The sequence below is a fragment of the Didymosphaeria variabile genome (genome assembly GCF_027946475.1).
Source record: "Didymosphaeria variabile strain IMI 356815 chromosome Unknown scaffold_8, whole genome shotgun sequence".
Lineage (NCBI taxonomy): Eukaryota > Fungi > Ascomycota > Dothideomycetes > Pleosporales > Didymosphaeriaceae > Didymosphaeria > Didymosphaeria variabile.
This window is the reverse complement of record NW_026611627.1, coordinates 1,279,899-1,302,025: the sequence shown is the minus strand read 5'-3', so window position 1 is coordinate 1,302,025 and position 22,127 is coordinate 1,279,899. Positions and strand designations below refer to the sequence as shown.

The window sequence follows — 22,127 nt, the reverse complement described above, 5'->3', positions numbered from 1 at the left end:
ACAACCGTCAACCGCGGAACGTTGTAGCAGCACTTGAGTGACTTAGGCCATGCTAAGATCTGCCTCCAGTATTGCCTGCGCCACAGCCGTCCGTTCACTCTTGATAAGCTGGTCAGCCACCTCACCGCCAACCTTGTCTGCCAGACGCTGTCTCTGCCCCTCGAGGTTCGCGACGCCATTGGCTCTTGAGGCGCCTCGGCTTCGTTCCATATCATCGAGACATAGTAGTATCGCTGCTAGAACACGCTTTGCTTCTTCCTTTCGCGAATCATCCGCCAGTGCCTCCTTGAGTATCTCGTCGTATATCTTGAGGTTTGGCAAAATCCCTATCCTGACACCATCGGCACCGAGAACGCGTCGAAGTGTTTCTAGCGCCCCATAGTGGGTGCCGAGCGGTTTGTTGGGATCCAGGAAAGCTTTCAGACACGAACGGGCAATGCGCGTCTTGAGGCCTTGGTTGGATGCTGAGTACTTGCGGCAAATCTGTTGGAGAAGAGATGCGGCGGTTTTGCGGATCTCGAAATGCTCGAAATTGGCGCGTCCGTGCCCATTGACGTTGTTCCCATTCAAGGTTTCTGACGAGGCGTTCGAGGGTGCTTGGTGTGACGTCGGTCCCAGATGTTTCCCCAAGCAACACGTGAGGACCGGAGGAACCATGTAGGGGATATAAGGATCTAGGTAGATGGTGGGGTTTGCCAATAATCTATCAGTAGCAAGCAACATAGCCCTGAGCACGGGAATGTTCTTCATGCTATGTGTGACCTTCTCAGCTATAAACGTAATAAGATATGTGGTAAGCTGATGAATGCCAGGGTCACTTTGAATGGAAGCCAGCGCGGCGTTCTGCCACTCCTGGTTGTTCTCGTCAAGCAGAGCACTGGAGAGCTTGGCAAAGAGCTCCTGGGACTCTTTGGAGAGGACGTGCTTGACAAGGGGCTTGACGCTGTAATTGTCCAAGCCGTTGGCAGCGGCCAGATGGGGATTCGTGTTGGGGCCCTTGGGCAGTAGGTCGGCCTGATTACTTGCCGTCGGATTCTGGGGGATGGAGGGTTGCACGCCTTCCACGGCGAGCCAATGCGCTACACAAGTCAGAGCCGTGACACACAAGAACGCTCCAGATGGTTGAGTAACGTACCTGTGAATGTAATTTCCCGCGGTACCTTTGGCAGCGGAGCGTTGATGAGCTTCTCAAAATCGACCTCTTCATCCTCGACGTAGTACAGCGGCTGGCCAGGTCCCAGGGAAGCTTCGCCAAAGCGAAGCGGGCGGGTTGATTCGTAGCCATAGAGCGGCTCCACATTCAATACCTTCAGGGCATGGGAGATGTCGTGCGTGCTAAGCGTTGTTCGTTTGCCGTGTCGCATAAACTTCAAGGCCTCTTCCAGGACCTGGGCCAGGCGGTAGTCGACGTCGCGGGCCAGTTCTTCGACTACGTTGTCTGCCAGTGAGGCGATGCCCACCGACTCGGCGACGTCTCGCACGTTGTCTGGATTCCACACGGACGACGACATGGCGCGAGGTTTGCGTGGGGTGTGCGCTGAGTTGTATGGTGGCCAAACGGTGTGCGCCGGCTAAAGGGGGATAGGGGAAGCTGGAGGGAGCAAGTGGGAGCGCATGCGGCGTTGGCGCGGCAAGCTGGGTGGTGCAGGTGTGGGTTGCAGCGACCAGCCCTAGGAGCAAATGAAGGGCATTCCGGGAGCGTGCAGACAATTGCGCGGCCGTCTTCAGCTGGGAGGCAGCCGTCGGGAGGCAAGAGGCGCGGGAGGAAGGCGCGGTGGGTGCGACTGCTCCTCTGGCTGGGCGCGGTTCCCTTGTTGGGCTGCGGTCAATGTGAATGGAAGTCGCGATCGATGCGGCTCTGTTCGCGTCTGCCCTCGGCCTTGGCGTTGACGCGCCCTCTCACCGACGCCTACTCCATCAATCTCACCTCTCACCCACTGTGATGCTCGCCTCGCCGCGCCTCACCTCACCTGCACCCCTCACCCTGTCACCGATCGCTGCTCCCTTTTCCATTCATTCTGCTATGCAGTAGGACTGCGGAGAGGCCACAGCGTCGGGTTTGCTTCACTCCAGCCCGCGCAAACACATCCGCGACCACTCGTCTTCGCAGCCATGCCTGCGCTGGCCTGGTAGCCGTTGGCATTGCTCGCATGCGGTCGCTGGATGGGCTACTCTCGCACAGTTCCCCACATTCTATGCAACTTCTAGAACGCTGTCACCTCCAGCCCGGGAGCCTCTCCCGCCCAAGGGCTGCCGGATGGGACCAGCACACAGCACTCTCCCTCTCTTCCTTGCAACGAGGTGTCACAACAGACATTGACAATTTGCTCGGTCGGTTCCGCGTAGGGCCGCCTTCCCCGCCAAATCAGCATCCCGCTCCGCTTGCGGTGACACAATCTCGACGGGTATCTGCGCCTTGATTCACTGCCCGACTTCCCCTGCTACACGGGACTAAGTCGACACGTTGCTTGCGCTTCACGGTGCCGCCCGTCTACCACACCCATTCAGGTATCACTTGAGGGCGTACCAGCGAATTCACCCTCTCGCAACATGATTCATTCCAGTCGCTTCCCACCGTGACCGCTGCAATGCCCTCCTCCGCCTTCCGTCCGAGCCGTCGTGACATTGATTGTCGTCTTTGAAAGGCCCGTACTGTTTGCCAGTAAGGCGGGACCCCCTGCCTATGTAGCTGCAGGCTCGCGGACACAGACTATTTAATGTCAAGCAATAGCATTGGCGACCATGTCTTCACAATATCACTTCTCTCTCCACTCAGCGCTGGTTCAAACGTCTCAAGTCTTTTCAAAGCCCTCTCATCCTACATTCATCAACGCCTTTTCCTTGCAAGACAACGGAAATACCATGGCTATCTTGAAAGCAGTCTCAAGTTACTCCGCCGATTTCGACTTCTGTGTCCGTCGAGCTCCGAACGACGAGGCGCCTTCGCTCGATTTCTACAACCTTGCAGCGCTCCGCGAGAAGTCGAGAGACGAACCACCCTCTCCACCACCTCAACCACCACCAAGCCCCGCAGGCTGGAGTCGTCCTTCTGACCCTGACGTCGTCTCCATGGACTCGGTAGGTCCTCGTACCACCCTAGCTTCGTCGGCCACTAATCCGCGCAAAGACCTACACCCTCACATCTTAGTGATACTGCAACCCGCGGAGAAAGACAATAGCCTCCATTCCATGATGCCTTATCGCCCAAGCTTTCATTGCCGCCCAACTGTGCACTCTCCGATAGTGTCTGAATTGCTTGACCTTTCTCTTTCACGGTGTATTGGAGGTACTACGAACCTTTCTTTGCGGGACTAAGCAGTAGATCTCCTCGGTCCTAGGCGCTTCTTTTTCTTCTCCTGTGGATCTTGGTTATCCTTGTATAAGGCTCTTGGAAGACGGATTATGGATTGCGCGAGACAATTCGGACCTTTTCTAGGGCTCTTCGTGTGTCGCCCTTGGTGGGGCTGGCATAGTTCGGAAATTGATGTTGCATTCTCAAGTCTTCCTCAGATCCTCCCTGTGCTACCCTACGAACCTCCCGGACTTATGACCGACTGCTACCATGGGGTGCTGTGTTCTCCACCTTTGTTCTCCATTATTTCGTCATGGGTCTTTGTGGAATCAGCTGGTTTTTTGTGAAAGCCATGGGACACAGAGTTTGACAGGTGGTACAAGCGGTGTACCTGGTACAGCTAGTAACCTTTACCAACAGAGTCCAAATGATGCTCCTGCGGATCTGCCCCTTCGTTCCTGGCTCAGTGGCTGCTCGTACCAGCGTAGTAAACACCTCGCCTGGCCCCTTACACTTCATGCAGACCAGCCGTGTCCACTCCGCGCCATTGGTCGGTGAGCACATCAACTCAATTGCTTATGGTCAAAACTTTCTCTAGACTTCATACGACAGCAAGCACAGCGAAGCACACTGGGCGGTCACGCCCGAACGTAGGTCTCAAGACATGTACAACAACAACGTCTCATATTCTATTACACCACAAGAGTAGGGCGACATATAATTCTGCATTGATCGATCCTGCTTCTCTTATGGGGTTCACATGTCTTGAACGTATGTTTGGACATTAGCCACGGCAATCATATTTAGCTCTCTCATGGTAGATCTTGACGCGATGCGGCCTGCTTTCGCGCAGCCTACGCCACAAGCACACATCGAATGACCTTGATGGAGCTTTGAGAGAAGCACATCATGAGTGGCGTCGACATTTGATTATCAGTACGCACATGCAATCGTAACAAGGAATCGCAATATTCTCTTAAGACCAAAGATACAGGATATGGTATGTGTTGACCAATCGTTTCAAAAAGACGCGCGTTCATGACTCCAGACCGCAGCAGGTCCAGTGCAAGAATATTGCCAGTGGTGTAGGGAGCAAGAAATCGCTGTAAGGAGGCGGAGATCTTGATCGGAAATTGCCCGCCAGAGATTTGTAGACATCCTTGGAGAGCTCCCATGAGGTAGATCCGCTGGCATTTTTGAGTCGGCTGCTCAGGGACCATGTACTGGTTTCGTAGTTCCTTTTCGATAAGTCCACATAATAGTTCTTGTTGAAGATTTGTGGACCGCAGCCATGCAACAGCGTCCAGATACTTTTGGAATGCCAGAAGATATAAGACACGTCGTCTTTACCTCAAGTTGGCGTTCAAATCCGAGCATGCGCTTGTGCATCGTCAAATTCTCTACTACATTGCTTTGGATCGACCACGTGCACGATATATCGAATGGCTTGAGGAGTTTGAAAGGTTTCCTACCCAGAGACATTGTTACTACCGAAATCGAGGATGGGAAAAGACAAAGCATACGTCGTCATGGTCCTTGAGTTTGAGAGAGCTTAGGCGCGAACCACATGCAATAGCGTTCTTCCACTTTCAGACAGACCAGACATGACAGGGTCATTCGATATTTTCAGTAAGTCAAGCACTCGATTTGAGAAGGAGATGTGAGTAGTCGAGGAACAGATAAGGGCGCTTCATATACATCAACCGAGATCAGGTCTATGCAACTTGCTTCGCCCGCAAGGTAAGACATGACATATTCATGCTGGACTTTTCGTCAACCCGTATAGGCCATCCACATGCTGTTTTGCGCGTCGGTTTGGGCAGATATTGTACCACATAAATGCGGCGGGGAACAGGGCAGCACCACGGACATGCACTGTCTATCATTATGGCATTTTCGCCGATCCGGACGGCAAACCACATGACAAGCGGGTGTGTATGCTTTGAACAGATACGGTGTCGTATAGACGCATTATGGGGCTAGTCTAGCACCACGCAGGCATGTCCTTTTTATATATTAATGACGACCTCCATGGTGAGTCATGATCGTCATTTGAGTAGACATTGGAGTGAGTAGAGCGTGATTTTTATAGCGGAAGTTTAGCAGCATTAGTATCTGGAGAAAGCCTAAGACAAACCGATAAGACATGAAAAGTTTTCGGAAGATTTTTGGTACATGCATGGCAATGCTCCGAACTATGAATCAAATTTCGGGCGCATTTTCGAATGCCGGTAGCCCTTACAGCCTCCATGGTCATGCAACGTGATGGTGTATCTTTGTAGAGTGCCACCAGGGGGCCATGCAACGCTTCTGTGGGCGTTTTTGAACGAAGATCCCATGACACTGGTGCTTCTCGCTTTTGATGACGGCTCTGTAACGGGAGCTCTGATCCAGACTCAATGGTCTAGAAGGCTATTTATGCCTGGAGCCAAGCGCGGCTCCACCAACACTATAGGTACGCTACCATGTCACAGATCGGGTGGTGAGGACCATCGTCACTTCTCTCATGTAGTATTTGTACGTGGAGATCCGCGAACATTATAGTGTGCCTCGGTAGAAAAAAAGGAACCTCATGCTCTCTCAGGCTACGAAATGTCATTGAGGTGAGACGGATGAGGGCACAATACAATACAAGAGGGCACAGGGTAGACACAGTATGCTTCATTTAATCATTGGTATCCATACAACCGTTCCAGACCCCTATTAGTTTACGTCCGGCAACCGCACAGCGATGTCGCCTGACTGTGTGATGTATCGCACCCAAGGCAGCGATGGGTATTGTAACTTGTGAAACAGTCAGTGACCATACTTTGATACAGTTCGAGACTGCCCGTATGGCATAGGAAAAGCTTACCTTCGGTTCAATGATCTTCAAGTACCGAACTTGTATCCCACTCGTAGTGAAATACGGAATCTCGAACTTGACGCTGATCGGCCTCTTGCCCTTACCACCACCCACGCCACCCATGCTTCCTCCGAATCCGCCCATCATGCCGCCTCCCTTCTCGTCATCACCTCTTACAGACGGCAGGCCAAGTTCTGCGCGCATAAGGAATTCTTTTCCGCCGCCGAATTGCTTTATCTTCCATACGATGGAGGAGGTTTCGGGGGCGTAGTGCACGGTACCAATATTAGTGCGGAAGCGCGGGGTGTCGGCGTCTTCGGGTACGGGGATGCTGATTTGGACGTTGTTGGCTGTGCTGCGTCGCTTAAACTGTGCTTTTGCCTTCAACATGTACTCTATCCTGCTGCCAGAGTGGCTCTCCACAATGCACTCTACCCAGATCAAGGGCTTGACCTGCGTATTCAAACGGTAACTCATAAGCTCAAACTCGCCATCTGGCGGAATGAAACTGATTGTCCGGTCGTTTTCGAAGCGCGATAATCTGACGCACTGGTGGAACTTGACGTCTTCCATCTCCACGGCTTTCCCTCTTGTTGCCCTTCCTGTGGTCTCGAACATGGCTTTGTCATTGAGTCCTAATCGTAACTCAGGCATACCGGATAGGTAGCACTTCATCTTTATCGCACCTAGAATCTCGGATCGTAGAACATTACCGTTTGCGGATACAAGGAGATTGAGCGATTCAACGACGTCGAGGAAGACTTCGTTCTTGCGGTAGCGGATGCCTTCACTTCGCCAACTGACAGCATTTGTGACTGCGATGGGCGGTCGCGCTTGTACTTCGAGCTTGTGTGACTCTTGTGTGATATATCTGCACGCAAAGTATCAGCATCCAGAACCAGCATACCCCCGATACGAGCGCGGCGGGGCATACGCACTCCTGCAATATCTTTGTCTCCGTTGTTTGCGGGTATCCAAAGTCCATCATCTCATCGAGCAGCTCGTAAATAACCACAAAGTTGTCTCGTATACTTTCCTCCTCCAGCTCCTTGAAGTACTCTGTGAATACCTCGACGACCTTGTGCAGGAATAGGAGGATCTCGGCGGCATTGGTATTGCGTTTCGTGAGGGCGAGGAGGTAAAGGTTGTTATGTCTAATGTATAGATACTGCGTACCACAAATTACGTCAGCTATGTTCGGTTCAGGACAGCGAAAGCGCGGGCATTGCGTATTGTGTCATTGTCAGGGTGCATACGTTGATGCCTTCGTTGGAGAAGCACGGCGGAACGGCGGAGCTCTCTTCTTCGGCCTCACTCAGCAGGACAGGGAATTTCTCGACAGCGGACATAGGAATGTCTCCCCTGTAGTTGCGCGCCAGAAGGGTCTGTTGCTGTGTTAGCCTACGGCTTCACATGGGGTACCCCACAAGCTCACCTTGCCCTTTAGGTCGAGGAAGAACAGCGCCGACGCCATTGTGGAGAAAAGGAAGGATCACAGGTGGGGTATGGTGTGGGCGACTCTATCAGATCATTGTGTGCAGGACAACGGTGGCGGTTGTTATTCTATGTCGTGCTTGCAAGCTGCGGCCATGTTGTCAACGTGAATGTTCGCCGCACTTGCCAAGCCGAGATCTACGCTAGACGTGAACGGTCTAGCACAAGGTACTTCCATCGCACGTGCGACACCCTTCATCTGGCACGTTCCCACTCTCTAAGTTTGGAAATATAAATAGCGCGTTCCACGTGTAGCCTCGCTCAACAATGGCAGCCTGCCACGAATTCGACGTTCTCTGCGAAATTTTGAAATCAATAGGTAATCGCTGGAGAGAAGAGCTCGATATCGCAGCCGAAGGACGACGCCTCATGAGGATGATGAATGAGAGGAGAGAAAAAGAGGAAATAAGATCAAAGTCAGAGGGCAAGGATAAGATTGGACTGGTTTGAGCAACAGTAAGCTGGGTGTGCTAGCTCTTCGAAAAGTGTAGCACCTCTTCTATTTGAGGCAAGCCTTGAGATACGTCGCTGAATTCCTTTAAGTCGAAATTAGATGCGGATGCGAGCGTTAGGTGCAATGGTCGCGAGAGTATCACGTGGACATAACTGGGGTGAGCTGTCAGTCATGGCAAGCGTAATACTGGGGTGTGAAGTATTAATAGATTTGAAAGAATTAAATCTCGTTCATTCGTAGCGACCGTATCTACATATTGAAAATGCAACAACCCAATGCCATGGAAGTCCATTTCTTGAAGGGTATGTAAAAGGAACGTACACCTATATATGTTAAACCAAATCACATCAATTCATGTTTTGGTGAATCAATCATGTGCATCGCTATGCTGCCCTTATTTATTACAACCCAGCACAGCCCATAATTTTATAGGAAGATTGCAACAGCACCACCAATTGCAGCTAATGCGGGGGCCATAGTCTTCATTGGGGCCGCGCCCTGACTTCCGGCGCTGTTACCTGAAGTGTCTCCCGTACCCGCTGCTTGGGCAACCTGGACACCATACTGGGTGGCAGTGGTCTGAACACCGCTAATAGTCGTGGTAACAACGCTCGTCCCCGTAGTGCTGGCACTGCAACCAGCCCAGCTAATCCACGGTGCATCCGTGCTCCACGAACCTTGCGTCCAGCCAGGCCAGTCGCTGCCGGGGCATGCGCTTCCTCCCCACCAATGAGTCCACGGCCCATTGCGCCAGGCGCTATTTGATTGCCACGCAGAAGGACCCCAGCTGTTGGATCCCCAGGGGCCCCAACCATTGGGACCCCAAGGATGGCCGTTTGGACCGTATGGGCCACCACCGTAGCCGCCCCAGGGGCCTTGACCGGGTCCGTAGGCAGAGGAGGGCCAGGAGAAGCCGTTGGATTGTATGGAGCGGTAGATAGAAGACCACGCTCCGGGGTTGGTAGAGAATGGCGGGGGAATGAAGGGAGGAGCTGTTGTTTGAGAGTCGGCGGCTGTGGTTGCGCCGTTGTCAGTGGTGCCGCTAGCAGTGGCAGAAGCATCGTTGTTGCTTCCAGCATCGGAGGACGCTGCGGCACTTGGCAGAACACCGCTGGGAATGAGCGAGAGTGCACTACTCGGGATGAGAGACACGAAGTTGGAGGGGAGATTTGTGAACTGTGACTGTGCGGTTGTGCTTGCCGCGACGGCGAGGCCGATCAAAGCGTATCTCATTGTGAAGGATCCGATAAAGTCTTTGATATCTCTGTAGTGTTGACTAGAAGAAACGATATTGAGGTAGTCGATAGCGCTGCGGACAGCGCAGTTCCTTATGTGTTCGATCGTCCAGAGAGAACCTTGAACTGAATTGAATTGACTTGCAACGATGGAAGATGACTAGACACGAGGCAACAAACCTTGTTATACATGCCTAAAACACGCGGCCTCTCACATCATTGGCGGTGCCAATGACCGTCATCGACCCTCGTCCGGAGGGGTCCCGTGGGCTTGGAGGCTCTGTCTATGCCTTTACTCACCATGATCAACAGCAAAAAATCTACTCAGAACGCTCCGCTGTCGGCGTGACGCGTCATGCTAGGAGTGCTCGCTCGTTGACAGAATTATTCTATGAGTGTCCCTGAAGTAAGCATTGTGGGCGTTGAGGGTTGCAGGTCGTCAGCTTGGGGTTGCTAGTCTCACAACAGAACCATGTATGGCTGCAGATGCGCAGTGTGTGCATGGAAACGGCGCGCTGAGCTCAGAGATTGGTTCGTTTCACGATTTAGTGGGCATATTCCCGGAAAGCGTGGTATGGCGTGCAGGCTGCAGTGTGCTTGCGTCGGAGAATAGTGCGGGGGGAAAGCGCGGAAAGAGTACCAGAAGTCCGGAAGGCGACATACGTCATGCGATAGTCACGCGGTTTCTGAGACGTTGCCAATAAGCTCAAGATCTGCTGTCTAGAAGGAGAATTATGTTCGTTGGATTGCGTCAAGGCCCTTGGTAGTGTGCACGATGTCTAGAAGAGGCCGGTGAGGAAGGAGACGTCGGCGTCTCGAGGCAGGGACCGCCGACGACGTGCATCATGTCACGCATCACTACGAGTACCGACATGCTCTTCGATCTTGCACTACACAAGCAATGGTGCCAAGCTTGACTACGCGTTCGTACCATACTGTATCGGAGAGAGCATGCGTATGCTTCTTTGTCGCCAAGTCTACCGACACTCGTGGATCAGCTCGCAGAAATTGTACACTTTCCCTGGTCGAACCTCAAATCTGTCCATATCATCTCTCCGGAGCGTATGCGCTTGCTCGAACTGATATTCGAGGTACCACTATTGACGGCCTAAGCCCAACTCGTTATTCTCCGCTCCGTAGAAATTCGGAATAGCGACGCTCGTTTTTAACATGTTTGCGAAGGCGTTACACCAAGTGTGTCATTTGCTTACTTTCATCGTAGATGCACGTGTAGACAGCTTCCAATCAAATTCGACGTCAAGCTCTACCCCTCCGAACCTGAAATTGGCCGTGTTATTCTTGCCATTGCTCTGCGTGACCACTTTAAAAGCAGTAAGAACTACTACAAACATGTCCACAATCACGAACCAGTCGACACAGTACAACAGCATAGTCTCCGCCTACAGCAGTCTCTACCCCACTTCGGGACCTTCAGCCTTTCCACCGGCACTCCTAGAAGAGGCACAGGTCCAGACCGCCTTGAACAGACCAGACATCGACGTTCGGGGCAAGCGAGTCCTTGACCTCGCCTGCGGTAATGGCTACTACTCGCTGCGATACCTGCTCTGGGGCGCCGCGAGCGTCACAGGTGTCGACATCTCGTCTTCCATGGTTGACGCCGCCTGCGCCGAGGCGCTCAAACAGGGCATACCAGACTCGAAACTGAAATTTGTAGTCGCGGATGTCACAGACGAGAAGGTGTACATCGATGGTGGACCGTTCGATATTGTTGCCAGTGCGTGGCTGCTCAACTACGCTCCTGACACTCCTACCATGACCAGGATGTGGGACTTTGTCGCCCTTCATCTCAAACCCGGCGCTGCTTTCGTTGGCTTAACTATTGCACCATTGCACAACGCGAGGAGAGGTAAGCTGGCGCTCGAGCAGGAAGCCGCCATGTTGAACATCACCCTGGCCCCAGACGGCGCATTTGGGAAGCTCGGCAATCGTGGGCGGGTATTGGGTTTCGTCGAGGAAGGACTGAAGGTCGAGATTGAGCTCGGCTTCAAGGATCTCGGTCAGGATGTCGCCATGTTTGAGAATTACTATCTCGGCATCGAGTCGTTTCGAGATTCAATCAAAGCCTCTAGGATTGGTGGATCTGAGGCATTCGAGGGTATTGAATGGCAAGACTTTGTGATCCCGAAGGAGCTGAAAGATGCCCATCCTGTTGGTCGCTGGAATGATATGGCTATCTGGCCTCTGTGCAGGGTGTGCGTTGCAAAGAGAGTGAAATAGAGCAGAGGAGAGGTATCCAGCTTTGTGCATGTTATATCTAAGGATTCGACGCCCCCTCCGCATCGCCCGCTAGTCAGTGCTGTCGCCCTTGCAACTCCCCTTTTTTACAACATATTCGGCCCATCTCCTAAAGGCCTCTCTTCCCCGTCCTTGACCGCTCCTCGTAAATCTCCTTCCCCACGCCCCTGTTCTGTTGCTATGCTGACAACCTTCTGGAAAAACTCTCAGGTGTACCTTCTTCTTCTTCTTCAAGATGACATGGCACAACCGACCGAACCGTACATACATCACACTGGCATCACAAGTGCATTGAGCAACAAGGTAATAAGAGGAGCGAGAAATATTCCTTATTGTTCACGGATAGGGGAAACCCGGTATCGCAAATCTATACATATGCAATGGTGTGATCTTCTCTGATTGTGCCTACGTAGTGTTAGCTTAGCCGGACGAGGTTTGAAGAGTTGTCGCTTACCATTGACACCTAGGGCAGTCTCCCCACCCGCAACAGACGCACCCGAAACAGTGATTTCTCCCGCAAATTGTTCGTCGGTGTTCTTGTGGGACGGTGTATCTTTCAACTTCAGCTCCAGGCAGCTCAGCGGGATACCGAAGTGGCTGTGCTTGTTGGACGGGGTGACTGCTCGCCTGTAATCGTAAATGTTCGTTTGTGCGACTGCTCCTGCTACTTTGGCCGCCGTCAAAGCATAGACTACACGCGCTTTGGTGTAGATGCGGAGGTCTGAAAGATCCTCCGAGCTGAGCGGCGGGGTGTTCAAGCCAGCTCTCTCTGAAATGAAGAGAAGACGTAGCTTGCCTGGAGTCGTGCCAATGCTGGCTCTTGTGGGTGCGTTGAGTCGTGACAAGAAATTGTCGGTAGGCAAACGACCAGAAGTAAGACTTCGTGTCTCGAGGTAGTGCGCGAATTTCTTCAAACCGCTTGTGATTGACGTAGCGGTAGTGTTGTGAAGCTTTGCTGCAGTTTCGGCTGATACGACAGCAATCGTTGGAGCAATAGAGCGGGTAGCGAGGGTCATATCAACTCCAGGTCCAGCTACTGAGTTGATGATGACCGTGGCATGCGCGTAAAGGGCAGCCAGGGTGAGGCACAGCGTGTAGGAGTTGGTGAAAGTGTCTGCAGGAAGAAATGAATCGGAGGCACTGAACCGCTGCGGACCGGGAAGGGCAGATAACAGAGCTCCGGTACCTGCGGCAAGGTTCTGTTGTGTGAACTCGACGATCTCGGCTGCTTTACCCGCACCCTCCTGCCATAGGAAAACTACATTAGGTGCTTTGCCCGCGTCCTTGGGCAGCTCCGGAGATCCGGCCTTCTGGTCTTGAACAAGTTGATGCCAGACAGACACGTCAGTCTTGCCACCGATGCCTTCCGGAACCTCGTTCCAATCCATGTGCCTGCTAGTTTTCTCCACCGTCCAGATAACTTGTCGCAAGCTTGATACGCCTTTTCCGACATCAGCAAGCGGAACAGACCCAGCCTCAGCAACGAGCGAGTCTGCATTAGTCTTGGACAAAAGCTCGATCAGCGTCTGGTGCGGCTGGTTGTAGGGAATCAGGATCGGGACAAAGTCGTAGAAAGCACCGGCGAACAAGGTAACGAGGAACTCGAGGCTGTTGGGAAGGTAAACGGCCACTCTCTTTGCGCCATGGTCCTTGAGGTGCTTTCCAATTATGGTGATCTCCTTGGTGATATCGGCAATCGCATGGTCGGTCACGCCTTCCTTGCCAAACACGGTCATGATGTTGGCATGTCCGCTTGACGTGGCGCCCTTGTCGAGCGGGATTTCGCCGGTGACGCGTCGCCAGATGTCTCGTAGATCGCCATCGCGGCCAGCCGTATACATGGGGGCTCCCGGGGGCTTTACTCCAAGACCGGTGCGCAGAGGGTCTGTTCGTTGTCAGCGGCGGGGTAGCTATGTGAATTAAGCTTCGTCTCACAGCCATGAGGGTGCTCTGGAGATCTGTAGACAGCAGACTCGCCAGGCTGCCTCACATAGGAGGCCTGCGCCTGTCTCGCAAGCAGCAGCGGGTGAGTGTCAGAGTCCTGAGTATCATAGATAACCCAGCCCACGAATCCAAGGAGGGTGACAACGAGCAGTGTGGTGTACGCATTATAGCCAGCGAGAAGCTCGGCAATAACGCCGTCAAGCTGCTCGACAATTCCCGCCATACTGCACAGAATGGAGGAGGGGCAGATGTGAAGGAGAAAGGCCGGCTTGCATACGTAGTGTACGCTGACGGGAGGCCCGCACTGCCGCAAGGCCGCAGTGGGGTTGGTTGCCAGGTGCCAGGGTATGACGCCCGGACCGTTGCGGTCGCCGAATGCCAAGGAGACCGACTTTGTGAAAACAAACCGTCTTTCAGTAGCACACTTTCTCCACAGCCCGCCTTCAACATGTCTTTGTAGAGCCTAACTCCTCTGCGCACCACTAACCACCAACTACTAACAGCGCAGGTACAGCTACCCAAGTCTTCTCACCAAGCGGCTCCCCGTTGCGGCGATCCGGCCGTCTTTGATCAAGTAAACAATACCGCGACCGCCCAGCAACGGTCCGCCATGAGCCAGCTCGCCCGAACCACACAGGGCACTGTCCCAATTACTCCGCGAACGCCCAGCTCCGCACCCGCGACGCCGTCTGCTCAAAGGGAACAAGAGTCTACACCAGGCAGGTGGAAGCACCCCCAATTTGACGAGATTGCCCGCCGCCAGTATGCGACCACCTTCGACGAGCGCAATGTGAAGATGATTGTGACAAACGGCTCGTTTCTCGTCGCCACCTTCGTCGCCCCTTCGGTCATCTCGCAGATATCTCTGCTGCGAACAGTCTCGTAAGCTCTTCTCAACTAATGTACAGCTACTGTAGAATACTAATTCGAGCTACAGTAAACCTGTCTTAGGCCTTCTGCACCAGCTACCCTATCAGGGAGACGAGTGGACACTCTTTCTCTTCCGTCTCATCTTCCTCGTCAATCTCATCCGAGCCTTCATACCTCTCGCGCGCCGCTATTTCCCCGACGACATCGCTGATATCCCTCTTACACCCTCACAACGACAGGCTATGGGCCTGAAACCAGGTGTCTCCGTGCCACAGTCGCCAGGCTCCGGATATGCCTCACCGAACTATGTGACGCCTCCCCGCTACCAAAAGTCAACTCCTCGAAGTAGCTTCAGCGCCCAGGGTACGCAGTCTCCGCTATCAGGCAGCCCGCGTGCAAGTTTGGGAAAGTCAACGTCGAACTCCCCCTTTTCTCCTAGCACAGGAAGCCCTCTGTTCCAGAAAGCAGTAAACGGTGGATCTGCTACAAAGAGGATGAGCTTCGGAGGATCAAGCAGCAGCCTCTTTGGGGATAGCAGCTCGAGTGCAGCGCCTAGCACGCCGACACCCAGCACAGGAAAGGCGAGTGTGGGTTTGAATAACAAGTGGCTGTACGAGAAACGCAGGGACAGCCCGAGGAGCAACCTATTCACTTGAGTTGGTAGCGGGCCTGGGGACGATTTTAGACGATAATTGCATACAGGATGATGCTCAGGTGTCGCACTATACCCCAATATACTGCGTTGGAGTTCAGGATTCACATGCATTTTTTATGTCTGCCTCCGTCAGCCATGGTTTGGTAGAAAGGCAGCATCAACTCGATTGAGAACCCAAGGGACGGATGTAGAGTGGAATAATTCATCACAGTTCCGCTACGCAGACTGTCCATTTCAGCCGCAGCTTGTAGTATGGTACAACATCGTACAATCTTTAACCCTTCAGGGTCCACTGTACGATTTGATCGTATACACCAGCTTCTCTGATCGCCAATTGAATAATAACTCCCGCATGTTTCCCAATGCAGCATCCCGTTCTTCGCTCATGAAAAACGGTCTCCCTTCCGACTCCGATAGATATCACTAGCCTCATACTTGCTCTTCTCCCTCATTTTCTGCGCCTCATCCTCAGGCGCATGCCTCGTAGGCGCCGGATCGCCATTCGCCTCCTGGCTCGGGTTCCCCGCCTCATCATGCGCCGTATGCCAATCCTTGTCCTCCCCCATCTCCCGCCGCTTCTTCCCGAGCTCGCTTGTAACCGACTTGGGCGCGGGCGGCGTGTACGGCTTGCCGGCGTAGGAGGGCATGTTTGAGGGCGTTGGCTTAGGCGCTGGAGGAGATTGGCTGTATGCTTGCTCGAGCTGGTACTGCGCAAGTCGTTTTTGGGCGTCGAGGTCGGCTTTGCGTGCGCGGTCTTCGTTGATGGAGCGCTTGGCGAAGTAGTAGGCGCCGCCGCCGGCGACGATTAGGGTACCCCAGCCGTAGCTGGAGACGTATTAGCATGCGCATGGATCCTGAAAGTTGTATGTCTGGAAAGCAGTAGATCCGGAGGTCCGAGACTGGGAGGTTTGTTTGCTGCGCTGGAGCTTTAGGTGACGTACTATACCGATTTGACCTGTTCGATGTGAGCTTTGACAGTCGTAGTTGTGAGGTTTGAAGCTTACAGTGTTCATTGTGAATGTTTGTTGAGGGCTAACTGACACTCAAGGAAGAAAGAGGCAAGGGCCGATTGGCGCAATGTTTTTGTGATGCTGGTGACGAAAGTGGTCTGATTCTCCAGACGGCTTTCGGCGATGCTTCGGCGATAGGGCTTAGGGTAACCGAGGCGCAACCAAGCACTTTTTTTGCGAATCCAGACTGCAATGTTGACCTATAATCGACTAATTTGAAGCAGTATCCAATCGGGCAGCTTAGTGTAGGGTTACGTTCTGGTTCGAGGTCTCAACCTAGGATGACTACGACCTACCACAGTACCGGCAGCCGTGATCGATGGGATGGAGGGACTGCCTGCTCAGCTGGTTAGCATGTACGCCCGTTTCGTTCTCTCTACGAGCGGGCAAGGACTCGGATACTCTGCACTCCACCGCTCTTGTACTTCGAAGAGACCACACGCCCTGCCGACAAGACATGATCTCAATGACCTGTGGATACCAAATACACTAAGATATGGCTTGCTGACAAGCTTGCTTGGTTATGTGTAGTGAAGGCTATCGTTCAACATTTGCTTCTCTCTCCAAGCCTCAAACCCCATCGGACTCTAATAGCACTGACATCTAGGTACAGTCTCGGTGTCTTCTTTCTCTATACTCATGGTAAAGCAGAGTTTATGGTTCCATTTCATTTAACTACGGTCCAAACATGACCCAGGGAATACAATGAGCAGCGGCTTGAAAACATCCCATGCATCGGCTGCTGTTGTGGCAGAGATGCTGTCGCAGTCATTACCGTTATCTATGGTCATCGTCATAGCCGCATTCACCCTCACCGCTGTCGTTGCCTAATACCTTTCCTAAACCCTGTCAGGTATCTGGAACGCGATCGTCCCTCCAAACGGGCCGTTGTGGTTCAAATTACTGATCTTGATGAAGCACACTCCCATCTTGCCTGCCACTCTGCCCTTGCAGTCTATATCCTTCGGTACTGCGACTGTGAAGGGGTAGTCCAGATTCACAACCGGTGCACACCTTCTGAGTGACCTTTTCGGGAACGAGTACGGTACGTAACCGCCAGCTCGAATGCGCCCTCTATTCCCAGGCACGTTCTGTGTGACTTCTGCCTCAATGCCTTCCGAAAACTTTCCGCTTGCGGTAGTATAAATCACCGCATAGATCGGACCCGCGCCATCGCCGGCTACGATGTGATACGTCCCTGAGAGGGTGCCGCTGCCATCAGCACTCACTTGCGGCAGTTCATCACCGCTTAACTCGAGTGTGTCCTCGAGATCGGAAGGTTTAAGTTCGGTACCACTTTCGACAACCGTAACATTGGCCTTGATAACGCCCACACTGCCGAGACCATTGAGTATGAGTTGGAGCGGCCGGGAGAAAACTATTGAATTATGAAGAGAAGCCGAATGATGTACAAATCGCAAAGTTCGAGAAAGAGTGTGGATTGCGGCCGGATTCAACGCTCGGTTTGAGCTTGTTCTCTCATCATGTCCCTCAGCAGCGTCGATCCCTTCTCGACCATCCTCTTATTCGAAATCGTACCTTCCTCTTCCTCACCGTGAACGACCAAATCCGCCACAAAAGCTCCTAGCGTCTCCTGTCCGATCACCATCCCATCCCCAAGCATTTTTCCAACACACTCCATCGCCCACGCGCCTTGGGTCGCAACACCTCCTGGCTTCACCACAAATGTTTGGCATACATCGTGGTACTGCTCCCCCAATTCCAGTGTCCTGGCTTCGGACATCCCATGCAGTTTTCTTGGTTCGGAATAGAACCATAATGGGCGGTTCTGATCACTTTCCGTAAATGCGCCGTTGACACGTATGTAGCGGAAGCGTTGAGATCGGTATTGGCTATCCTTACGCGCATCGAGGAAGGCTGTGAAGAATGCATGAGGATAGACAACGTTTACTTCGCGATTCGCGTCTGTGGTACCCATGGCCCATATTGCGGCGTCTGCGGACAGTATTTGAGAGAGAAGCGAGGCGTCATAATTTGCGAAATCGGACACAATGATGGTGCTAAGTTTTGAGGAAGTGATGTCCTGAGGGAGGGGCCGACGTGAGAGCGCAACGACTGATGTTATAGATGGGTTTTGGAGACAGTGCCTTAAGATCGCAGAGCCGATCGTGCCCGTTGCACCTGTTATGAGGACTTTCATGATGTCGAGTCCCGGTGTGTGACTGTAATAGTTCCGGCTTCTCGTATGCGTGGTACGGACGAACGCAGAGGATAGAGCGCGATGATATGGTCTCGTGCCTAGGTCTGACAAAGAAGATACAGATCGTTCAATTTATCTGAAGACGTGAATCAAGGATCGATGATGGAAGTTCTCGCTGAACAAGATTTGCGAATTGTTGAAGCAAATAGTGCTCCTTATATGTAGTCGCGTGAGCGTGTGAGGTCCACCGGTTGTCCTCGTCCGATTATGTTCCGAGACTTATCTCCATCCGCTCCAAATTCGGACCGGACGATTCGAGTTAGACTGCATCTGCATATAGCTAGGCTCGACCTCCGTCTGGTAAGAATTTCGCATATTCTTTACCTACCACACGAGGCTGAATAACCACAACAGCAGTGTCGCTCAATAATGAGAGTGATGAAGGTCACAGAAATCTGAGAATACAGGGTGCATGACTAGGCGACTGACGCTGCTTTGTTTGGTCGTCTAATAGGTGAATACCATAGGTAGCTACGCTTTGGCTCATTTCCTATGCTGAATCTTCGACTCTATAATTCCAGAGTGACGTTGACGAGTGGTTGGTGAGTGATTTGTTAGAGGATCTCGCTTCTTAAACTCTTCACATCCTGCCAAAGCTCTTCTGCTAATGCCAACACATTGCCTTCCAGAGGCCCCTTTCTAGTTAAAGCAACGGTATCATGGACCTGTTCAATTCGGCTGGCACCCAAGATAATACCATCATCATCGCCAAGCACAGAATGATGTATCAGCCAACGTATGGCTACCTCTGGCGAAGTCAGCCCTTCGGCTTGGACGGCAGCATCGAACTTCTTCATAGCGACCATTAGTTGGTCTCCAGAAAACATCTTTTGCATTACACTCCCGACTGGCGAACTTGTGTCGAAGCGCGTCCCTGTATAATCGTTGTTTACGAACTTTCCTGTCAAGAAGCCGGCCGCGAGAGGTCTTGAAGTGTGGTCAGGCGACTGGTGTTCTTGTCAAAGTTTTGAAGGGCAAAACGTACTGATAACCGTTGAAGTGCATGCCTGCAGATCGTAGCATGGGGAAGAGCTTCGTTTCCATACCTCTTGTTATCAGGCTGTAACTCCCCTGATAGTAGCGTGGTTTCTGCCATCCGTTCTTGTCGCAAATCTTGAGCATCTCTTCGAGTACGGCAGGCGGGGTGTTTGATACGCCCCACTTAAGGTTGGGTCAATATTGTAGTATTTTGTATGAAAGCAACTTGTGGAACTCACATGTTTGCAATGTCCTTGTTGTATTTGCTCGTTGAAGTTCCTGACTTGATCTACGAGAGGTGTAGCCGGATCTGCACGATGTGAATATAGAATGTTGACCTGTAATCAATTTTGATCAGCGAAGCTATCTACAGATATCTGCAGAGATTGGATTAACGCAAGGGTTTGATCAGTCACAGGCATTTGGGTCCCAATCTGCCGGTGAAAGTCGTGGAACTTACGCTTTCTCTTTTCAGCCTCCCCAAGCTTGCATTGACACTTTCCTCCATCGTTTCTTTCTCCAAATCACCACTTCCATCTGTGCTCGTATCGGTAAGAACTTTCGTATCGACAACGAATCCCTCAGCTGTTGACCCAACTAGCTGCTCTGCCAAACCAGGGCTTGGTGGCGGGTACCGAGCAGCAGTATCGAGATGCGTTATCCCAAGTTCTTTCAACGTAGACATAAGCGGGCGCACAGAATCCACGTCCTGGAAAGAGCCGGACCCGGCCATGCCGAGGCCTCCAGTGCCAAATATAAGCTTTGGGGACATTGAGATGAGACGAACGAACACGTTTTGTTGGAGTAAGAGAAGTTAGAACAGGCTTGGGATCTTTAAAGGCTTGAGAAATGCGGATGGTCTTGGCGGAGGATTGACCGTTGTGTAAGCAGTAGTGATGTTAGGAGCTGCTCGCAAGCCATTTTAGGCCTAGTGGGCACCCATCAAACAAGAAACCATCTTCCAAGGCAGCGTTCTACTTCAGATCAGACGTAACACAATAACTATATTTTAGAAGCGGGACTTTCCCTACACCGGTCGTACTATCTCAATCTAAGCACAACCAATCAGTGGTGCATACTCTGCCGAACCCACAAGTACGACTACACTCATTTCTTTCCAAATAGTCTCCGGCCTCCCCCTGATCGACCAATACGGGCAAAATTCTACGAAAAGGCCAACTTTGATCTGCTCTACGTCCAATTTTGCGGTGGCAAATCTGCACTGACAAGATCATATGTGACCACCCCCATAGCCGCACCTAATCAAAAGGTGTACCTGAGGCTTTCGTTTCCTTGAATGACTTCGCCATTCTCGTCCGCGGCTTTGTTCTTCTTTGAAAAGTGCAGAAACATGACCGCACACAGTATGATAAGCAAAAGTTGCGTCGCTACCGCACACCAGACACCCGTCCTGTATGTTGGATACTCCTTCTGCATGAACGTTGTCGAAGCGTATATACCTCCGATCGCTGCAAACAGCAATTGCACGCCATTTGAAACACTGCGTCGCGAGTCTGAGCGAACATTATTGCTCTGAAACGCTATAATGGTGGGCAGATTGGCATTGCAGCCGCTCACGCCGAGGAAGACCCCAAAGTAACGGGCGCCGGAGTTTGTCGAATATGCGGTGATGAGGAGACCCATAATAGTGATAGCAGCGTTTCCAAACATCCAGGGCATTCGCAGGTGGGAGCGGTCGGCCATCCAAGCGCATCCTACAGTCCAGATGATACTAAAGAGATATGGCGGCGCACACACAGGAGGAAAACCACAGCCGTACTGTCCACGATGGTACCCAAAATGATTTGGATGAAGTACGCAAACGCGTATATAGGAGCAGAGCATGTAAGAAACATGAAGCCATACACCCAAAGCTCCCAATTGGCGACATGTCTTGTGAACTTTTCCCAGGTGAGTTTGTCTGGCTGTGAATCTCCTCGGTCCCGCTCGATACGGTTCAGGATGACCTGGAGTTCGTCTTGTGTGAAGCCTTGGAGCTGGTTCGTTGCGAGCATCCTGTCTGGAAAGTCGATGACAAGAAAATAGCCTAGCACGGCTATTCCAATGGTTGCCGCCCCTTCAACGATAAAGATCCACCTCCACCCTTCAATACCGTGGGCCCCGTCCAACTTGACAATGGCAAAAGCGAGAATATTACCGAATGCGCTGACGAACAGGTTGATCAGATACCACCTAAAGATTGAGTCTCAGTCAGGACGTACACTCCACATGTAGTGGCACAAAGCAACTTACCAGCTCATCCTCGGTTGCACCTCAAATCTTTGTGGCCAGTAAGAACATGCAGCAAGGCAAATAACCCGCTTCGAACACCCCGATCAACATCCTGCACACGACGACATATCGCCAGTCATTGATAAAACCCATACCGAGCATCACGGCTCCCCAACACACTGCGAGTCCATTTAAGAGGTATTTTGGCCTGAGTGGTCGGAGCAAGAGGGTTGTGGGCAATTCAAACAGGAAGTAGGTAATAAAAAAGACGAGAAGCGCGATGGAGTATCGGTTGCCGACGTCGAAGCGTAGGTCCGTGTTCATGCCAGCGACGCGCGCATTGGATAGGTTGACACGGTCGAGACCCGCGACAGAATATAGAAGACCTAGGATGGGGATCAGCCGCCAATCCACCTTGCGGAGGACTTTTGCTTCGAGCTTTCTCTGTGCATCAGGGAGAGAGGCTTCGGTGATGTGAAGATCATCTCCCTCCTTAGTGGCGCCGATTTCTTCGTCGAAGGCTGCGAAGGCTGCGAATGCTTCGAATTTGGCCCTTTCAGAGGCCGTTTGACCTTCTGTGGTGACTTGGTGCAACATGTTCGTATGTAAGCTGGAGCCTGGACAAACTTTCTTGGTAGGCA

General features: G+C 52.2%; 10 protein-coding genes across 10 annotated transcripts; 2 read left to right on the top strand and 8 right to left on the bottom strand.

The window, feature by feature from the left end:
* Positions 1 to 42: 42 nt before the first annotated feature.
* Positions 43 to 1,511, bottom strand: taf6 (histone H4-like TAF Taf6, SAGA complex subunit; the record flags this gene model as incomplete). The annotated part of the gene is made up of 2 exons (XM_056219396.1): positions 43 to 1,079; positions 1,136 to 1,511. 2 exons carry the CDS (start codon positions 1,509 to 1,511, stop codon positions 43 to 45), a joined length of 1,413 nt encoding a protein of 470 aa, XP_056066523.1.
* Positions 1,512 to 5,995: 4,484 nt separating this feature from the next.
* apm1 (AP-1 adaptor complex mu subunit Apm1) lies at positions 5,996 to 7,611 on the bottom strand (the record flags this gene model as incomplete). Its single annotated transcript, XM_056219395.1, has 5 exons — positions 5,996 to 6,076; positions 6,147 to 7,008; positions 7,076 to 7,305; positions 7,394 to 7,522; positions 7,573 to 7,611. 5 exons carry the CDS (start codon positions 7,609 to 7,611, stop codon positions 5,996 to 5,998), a joined length of 1,341 nt encoding a protein of 446 aa, XP_056066522.1.
* A 900-nt stretch (positions 7,612 to 8,511) lies between these two features.
* N0V89_010653 (uncharacterized protein) lies at positions 8,512 to 9,318 on the bottom strand (the record flags this gene model as incomplete). Its single annotated transcript, XM_056219394.1, has 1 exon — positions 8,512 to 9,318. One exon carries the CDS (start codon positions 9,316 to 9,318, stop codon positions 8,512 to 8,514), a length of 807 nt encoding a protein of 268 aa, XP_056066521.1.
* Positions 9,319 to 10,670: 1,352 nt separating this feature from the next.
* On the top strand, positions 10,671 to 11,558 carry N0V89_010652 (uncharacterized protein; the record flags this gene model as incomplete). Its single annotated transcript, XM_056219393.1, has 1 exon — positions 10,671 to 11,558. The coding sequence occupies one exon, from the start codon at positions 10,671 to 10,673 to the stop codon at positions 11,556 to 11,558; it is 888 nt and encodes a 295-aa protein (XP_056066520.1).
* A 385-nt stretch (positions 11,559 to 11,943) lies between these two features.
* N0V89_010651 (uncharacterized protein) lies at positions 11,944 to 13,743 on the bottom strand (the record flags this gene model as incomplete). Its single annotated transcript, XM_056219392.1, has 3 exons — positions 11,944 to 11,981; positions 12,031 to 13,461; positions 13,512 to 13,743. 3 exons carry the CDS (start codon positions 13,741 to 13,743, stop codon positions 11,944 to 11,946), a joined length of 1,701 nt encoding a protein of 566 aa, XP_056066519.1.
* Positions 13,744 to 14,130: 387 nt separating this feature from the next.
* On the top strand, positions 14,131 to 15,046 carry N0V89_010650 (uncharacterized protein; the record flags this gene model as incomplete). The annotated part of the gene is made up of 2 exons (XM_056219391.1): positions 14,131 to 14,402; positions 14,458 to 15,046. The coding sequence occupies 2 exons, from the start codon at positions 14,131 to 14,133 to the stop codon at positions 15,044 to 15,046; spliced, it is 861 nt and encodes a 286-aa protein (XP_056066518.1).
* A 382-nt stretch (positions 15,047 to 15,428) lies between these two features.
* N0V89_010649 (uncharacterized protein) lies at positions 15,429 to 16,058 on the bottom strand (the record flags this gene model as incomplete). The annotated part of the gene is made up of 3 exons (XM_056219390.1): positions 15,429 to 15,870; positions 15,987 to 16,000; positions 16,050 to 16,058. The coding sequence occupies 3 exons, from the start codon at positions 16,056 to 16,058 to the stop codon at positions 15,429 to 15,431; spliced, it is 465 nt and encodes a 154-aa protein (XP_056066517.1).
* Positions 16,059 to 16,894: 836 nt separating this feature from the next.
* Positions 16,895 to 18,216, bottom strand: N0V89_010648 (uncharacterized protein; the record flags this gene model as incomplete). Its single annotated transcript, XM_056219389.1, has 2 exons — positions 16,895 to 17,433; positions 17,595 to 18,216. The coding sequence occupies 2 exons, from the start codon at positions 18,214 to 18,216 to the stop codon at positions 16,895 to 16,897; spliced, it is 1,161 nt and encodes a 386-aa protein (XP_056066516.1).
* A 614-nt stretch (positions 18,217 to 18,830) lies between these two features.
* On the bottom strand, positions 18,831 to 20,026 carry N0V89_010647 (uncharacterized protein; the record flags this gene model as incomplete). Its single annotated transcript, XM_056219388.1, has 4 exons — positions 18,831 to 19,203; positions 19,262 to 19,437; positions 19,494 to 19,592; positions 19,715 to 20,026. 4 exons carry the CDS (start codon positions 20,024 to 20,026, stop codon positions 18,831 to 18,833), a joined length of 960 nt encoding a protein of 319 aa, XP_056066515.1.
* A 943-nt stretch (positions 20,027 to 20,969) lies between these two features.
* On the bottom strand, positions 20,970 to 22,083 carry N0V89_010646 (uncharacterized protein; the record flags this gene model as incomplete). Its single annotated transcript, XM_056219387.1, has 3 exons — positions 20,970 to 21,447; positions 21,508 to 21,534; positions 21,596 to 22,083. 3 exons carry the CDS (start codon positions 22,081 to 22,083, stop codon positions 20,970 to 20,972), a joined length of 993 nt encoding a protein of 330 aa, XP_056066514.1.
* Positions 22,084 to 22,127: the final 44 nt, after the last annotated feature.